Source organism: Mesoplodon bidens (assembly GCF_964165515.1).
Source record: "Mesoplodon bidens genome assembly, chromosome: 14".
NCBI lineage: Eukaryota > Metazoa > Chordata > Mammalia > Artiodactyla > Ziphiidae > Mesoplodon > Mesoplodon bidens.
In genome coordinates this window covers 38,255,009-38,261,008 of record NC_138170.1, presented here as the reverse complement: position 1 = coordinate 38,261,008, position 6,000 = coordinate 38,255,009, and the positions used below count along the sequence as shown (strand labels likewise).

Sequence of the window (6,000 nt, the reverse complement as noted above, 5' to 3'; positions counted from 1 at the left end):
CACCTTTTAAAAAGCTAAACAAGCTTCTTGCCAGTTTTGTACCCCCTTAAGATCTTTCTTGGGGGCCTTTGAGCTATCTCTTTGAAATGTGAATATCAAGGAGGATGGTGCCCCATCTCTCTGTCTCTGTGGGAGTTTAAACCTTGGCTTTTGGCTCCAAGATGTAACTTCCTATTTTTTTTCCTTGGGAGAAGGACAACAGGTATGTAATTGATTGCATCTGTCTGATTATATAAACGAGTGAGATTTCTTCTCTTTGCAATCTCTTTAGTGCATCACAGTATGGTTTAATGCTTATTCTATAATAAAACTATTTCATTCTTTTCTACTTTTCTATATTTTGTGGAGAGGATGTTTTGGGCGTGTCAGGAGAGTTTATTTTTAATTATTTCCCCAACTGGGTCCTCCAGTTTTGGCACTTGTATGGCTGATATTTCCCATTGCCCCTCCACACTTATTTTAGGCGGTAAAGGATAGTGGAAAGAGCATGGAGCTTTTGGAGTTAGAAAACCCTGAGTTTAAACTGTTTTTGTTTTTTTAGTAGCATTCTGAGGTATGAACAAGTTACTTAACTTCTCTGAACCCTGATTGCCTCATCTATAAAATGATAATAATACATTATAAGGTACTAAACTGACACATAGAAGGTTCTTTACACATGAAGGAAACAAAGTTAACTTAGATTCCTTTAGCATACTAAACTTCCGTCCTCCTTTCCACGTGGGTAACTCTGTCAAACCCCAAGGCAGTGTCCACGTCATTAATCTTGAGCACAGAGTGATGAGGCAACGAACTCACACTGCGGACCTCACGAGTTTAAAAAGTTTTAGTTTGTAAAGTACGTTAACAGAACAATTGAGATGATGCAAAGGGATAAGATCAGACTGCTGGGGTCCCCGTATGCAAATACCTTAATTACAGGCGCGCAGAGGCCGCTGCAGCTTCCGCACTTCCCCTCGAGTGCGCTCCGGGACGCCCGCAGGCGCGGGGGCGGGGATTTGCATGTGCGAAATCAGGAAGAGGGGGAACCACCCAACGAAAACCCCAGCTGTCCTTAGCCCTGCCTGGGAGGACGGGCCCCACTTCGCCGCCCGGCCCGCCCCCAAGTGCTCGCGGGCGGCCGGCCCTCTAGACGTCACCGCACCCTCCCACCCGCTCCTGAACTTTAAGCCACGCGCCCAAGAACACCCTGGAGGAGGGGGATTTCTCAGGAGCCGGCGGCTTTCGCACGCTCGGGGCCGTCGCCTCCCGGATCCCAGCGTTCCCTGCGCTCCCGAAGGTCCCGCGCTCGCGCTTCCGCGACCAGGTCCCAAGCCCACCGGGGCTCCGGGACAGCGGGCGGGGGCGGGGGCGGGGGCGGGGCAGGGCGGGGCGGGGCGCGGGCCGCTGAGGGCGGACGCACGCGCGCCGGTCGCAAGACGCTCCGCCCCCGCCCCAGCCCGGGGGAAGCGGCGGTGAGGAGCTTACGTCAGACGCGGGAAGTCCCCCTCCCGCCGGGCTGTTCGCCTCTCGGGCAGACCTACCCTCAGCTGTATCAGCGCTCCGCCTCCTGGCTCCTGCAGCCTGGACGGGCAACGCCGGTTGACCGGAGCGCGAGAATTAAGCGGGTGGGAAGGTGTGAGCCGCAAACCGAGAGGAGGGCGGGAAGGAGGAAGAGGAGGCCCGGGGGTGGTCAGGGGGACTGGGGATCCCGCCGGCAGAGGTCCCTTGGCCGCCTGACTGACTGACTGACGGGCTGATTGACTGCAGCGGCCTCGGGTCCGGACGGTCGGAGCGGGGCGGCGCGGTGAGCTGAGCCATGGCCTCGGGTGAGTGTTCTCGGCGCGGGCTACCGAGGGCCGGGCGGGAGCCTGGCCCTGACGGCGGGGGCGGGGGAGGAGCGCGTCCGAGGGTCTTGCAGCTCAGGGTTTCGGGCGCTCAGTTTTGGTTGTGACTCCTTCTGCCTTTAAAATCGCCTCTGGCAAACTGTCAACCTTTTAAAAAAGTAAACTGGTTCAGGGTTTGCGTGGGAAATCAAAGTCACGCTCTGTAATTTGATGCCATTATAATAGCCGGGGCCTTAGAGTTTGCAGACTTGGTTTTTGGATTAGGGAAGTAATAAGAATCTAAATAAAGGAGGACGAAGATTTCCCGTATTTAAAAATTGATTTAAATTGAAATGGTGGTTTTACGTTTTAGAACAGTAACGAGGAACCTTCCGACCTCAGGAGAGGTCTATCTTTTTTTAGTTTAATTTCATCAGTTGCCAAGAGGTGATCGCTGTCGTGCTGACAGTTGGACAAAATGCGGTGCGGCTTTAAAAATCACCAGTGGTATTTTAACAGGTCTTACGTGGAAATGTTGCTTCAACAAAGTGAAACATTTTTACTGTAAAGTGCGTACTTTCTAATTTATGGAACAGAAGTCGAGTTTTGTTTTGTTTTCCTTTGTTGGAAAGAAGGGGGAAAGAGGATTTTTAGAATTCCCGTGCTTTAAAATATGAGTTAGAATGAAAACAATTTTCTATCACTTATGTGAATACTTATTTTTAGTCAATAAATGCGTGGATCTCTTGCTTTGGGGGAAACCAGTTTACCAAGAAACTGCTTAAAGGGTGAGGGAGGGAGCCTCACATCCAGCCATGGTTTAGGTCTGCCTGTAATCTAAGGGAAGTAAATCAGGTAGACTGCATTCGAGTGGGACCTTTACAGAAATCTGGCAAGGTTTATGGGGGTACTTTCCCGGCAGAGGGAGCAGCGTGAGCAGAGGCTGGGGGGCCTAAAAGTGTGGATTAACCCTGTGCTAGGAGGCTACAGACGGAGGCTTGTTTATGCTTGACCCGCATCCTCCCAACTCCCTGGTTCAGTGACCCTCAGTAGAAGGCTGATGACTAGCAGAGAAGAGGAAGTAGAAAGCATAAAGGACTTTTTTTTAAAGGGTTGAGCAGAACAAAGCCATAGCTAGTGCTCTAGGCTGAGAAGGAAATTGGGGTGGTTCACATGACATTTGATTTCAGTTTGTCTGTGGTTTTCATGTGAGAATACAAATGTAGTTTAACATATTTCAACTTTCTCTTTAGCCACTTAAGTGACCCTGAACTTTCAGATAATCTTGTAAATTCATAAATTCAAACCGTCTATAGATTAAAAGTGCAAAGTGACTTGAAACACTTGGTTAATTTATTGATTATCAGAAAGATTTTGTATGAAAGTTAAAGAAGGGCCAGCATTATAAGAAAAAAAAATTAGCCTTCTGGTAATTTAACCAAACTTTGTTGATATATGGCATGAATGTAATACTCCTAATTCTTTCAAAAGAGAAAGAAAAGAATTAGCCATTTATATAGAGTATTCTAAGACCCACATCATTTAAAAATGTGATACAATTTAAACTTGTTAAATGACACTGTATTTTGTCCTATTGTGAGGACTGATTTCCTAAATTGAAGGGGAAAAAATTTAAAGGAATGGAAAGTTGTAGGGTAATTTTCTTTTTTTTCCTGTTTTCTGGAGTTGCATTAAAATGGGACTGTTTAAAATATAACAAGTTATTTAAGTTGTAATTCAGTTGTCTGAAAACTGCTGAGGAAAAGTCTGGGTTTCCTTAATCACTCAGTAAAGACCTTAGACAAAAAGATTCACAAAATTATAAACTCCCATCCTGTTTTGAAACAGTAATTTAACCGAAAGAGTAACAACAACGACAAAAAAACTTTTGCTTAATTAGTTTATCATTGTCTAGTTTAGAGTCTGTTTGTAGTAAAGTTGTATAAAACCTCAAAAAGTATTTTTATTGATTACCAAGCATTTAAGACCATTTCTCACCGGATGTAATATGTAAATAGGTGTCTGTAGTTGAATATATGATCTGTATAACGTGAAAGTAACAGATCATTATTTCATAAATAAAATTATATAAGTACCATGAATAACTGGGACTTTATGTATGATTCTAAATTTTGTTCAATTAAATTATATTATTTAGGATTTCACAGCTCAAGTTCTATTAAGCTGTCTTTATTGCTTTTTTTAAAAAAAAAATTACACCTTGGTTCCAGTCTCTTGACACAATTAATGAGGACAGACATTAAGAAAAATGTTCTCAGTCCTATCCAAGGTATGCATAGACAGTCATTACTCTTGTATATTTATGATTCTATCCTGTTTAATGTAAATAAAATTAGCTCTTTTGGGTTTCCCTGGTGGCGCAGTGGTTGAGAGTCTGCCTGCCGATGCAGGGGAGGGACACGGGTTCGTGCCCCGGACCGGGAAGATCCCACATGCCGCGGAGCGGCTGGGCCCGTGAGCCATGGCCGCTGAGCCTGCGCGTCCGAAGCCTGTGCTCCGCAACGGGAGAGGCCACAACAGTGAGAGGCCCGCGTACCGCAAAAAAAAAAAAAAAAAAAAAAATTAGCTCTTTTTTTGTCTGAATTTAAAGCTTCTCATTGTTCCAGTAGAAAGTGCAAATGTTCCTGTGTGTGCATAGCTCTGTTTACTAATAAATAGTACTGTCTTTGGTAAAATATGTTTTAAAATTTAGGTAATTTATTTTTATTTACAGTTTTAAAAATTATTATTTTTTAAATTGGAGTATAATTGATTTACAGTATTGTTTAGTTTCACATGTACAGCATAGTGATTCGGGTTTTTTTGCAGATTATATTCCATTATGGGTTATTACAAAATACTGGGTATAATTCCCTGTGCTGTACAGTAAATCTTTGTTGCTTATCTATTTTATGTATAGCATATTCACAGTTTTCTTTAGTATAGTTCTGCTACATCACATAATAGGAAGTACACAAAGAAATTGTGTTTGTTATTGCACTACTTACCAACTTTGTAGTGTAAATTGCAAGAGAACTGTTTCTCTTGAGTAAGGGGGAAAAAATCAATGTAGCACGACACAATTTAATCTTTAATGAAAAACTGGAGCTGGAATTGATACGTAAAGATAGTGATTTATTTTTTTAATAGAAGACTGAACACATAAACATGAAGGCTGCTTCAGAAGTGCAACACATGAAAATGTAGAGATAACAGTAGTATAAAAGAATTAAGATGATATATGATAGACAGAGAGTGAAGGGAATGAGCAAGTGAAATGACTAGGGAGGAATCATGATGAGTCATAATTGGGAACATCTGGGGTGTGTGTAGTATCTTTCTCAAATATAATTTGAGGGACTCAGAATTTCCTTTCATTCCATCTTTCTTTCATCTGTGTTTTCTGCAAATGATTGTGTTTGTAGGCACATGACCCAAATAATTGCATGGGATATACTTATAGTAAAAAATTATTTGTTTAATTCATATTTAAATGGGCATCCTATAATTTTTATTTTTAAATCTGACAGTCTTAATCCAGACAGATGATTTGGCCCTGACATCTGTTTTTAATTTAGTTTCTCTACTTTTTTCACCCTGGAAGTTAAAATTTTTTTTCAGGAGTTATTCTTCCACCCTTTACCCCAACGGCAGTGGAATCTCTAGCAGTAAAATCTCTTTGCCAAAATTTTTTACATATTTTATTTACCTTGTGGTGCATACATCAGTCAAATACTCATCTGAAAATTCCCTTACTTGGATTCTTAAAGCCCAGATGAGAGAGTCAGCCTGATATATTGGAATAAACCTGGATTTTAGTTCATGATGGACCTGGGTTGGTTTTTATTCCAATTCTGCCACTCTGTGATTTGAAAATGGGTATAACTACTGCAGAGTCTTAATAGGAGCAAATGAGGTAATGCATGCCCATAAATGTTAGTTTTCTTCTGTACTGGAGCTGTTTTGGGACTCAGACCTCTAGGAAACAGGAGCTCCTAGAAACACTTGGCACTTAATACTGTTTAAGTATCCTGATGATTCTAGAATTTTACAAAACCTTAAGGTTTCATAAAAATAGACCAGATGCTAGATAGAAAACATATCTTTCAAGAATATGTAAGCACGCTCATTTACTTTTAAATAATTTGAAGTGGTTTTGTGTATATTTAAACTAGGGGAGTAGAAGTTGACAGTG

General features: G+C 42.2%; 1 protein-coding gene across 3 annotated transcripts in view; it reads left to right on the top strand.

Annotated features, from left to right (window-relative positions):
• Positions 1 to 1,441: 1,441 nt before the first annotated feature.
• The window catches only part of REL (REL proto-oncogene, NF-kB subunit), a 46,976-nt gene continuing 42,417 nt past the window's right edge, over positions 1,442 to 6,000 (top strand). For all 3 annotated transcript variants that reach the window (XM_081254731.1, XM_081254732.1, XM_081254730.1), the window contains exon 1: positions 1,442 to 1,808. In XM_081254731.1, coding sequence (XP_081110857.1) covers positions 1,799 to 1,808 — 10 coding nt within the window. In that variant the 5' untranslated portion in view covers positions 1,442 to 1,798. The remainder of the gene's footprint in view (positions 1,809 to 6,000) is intronic.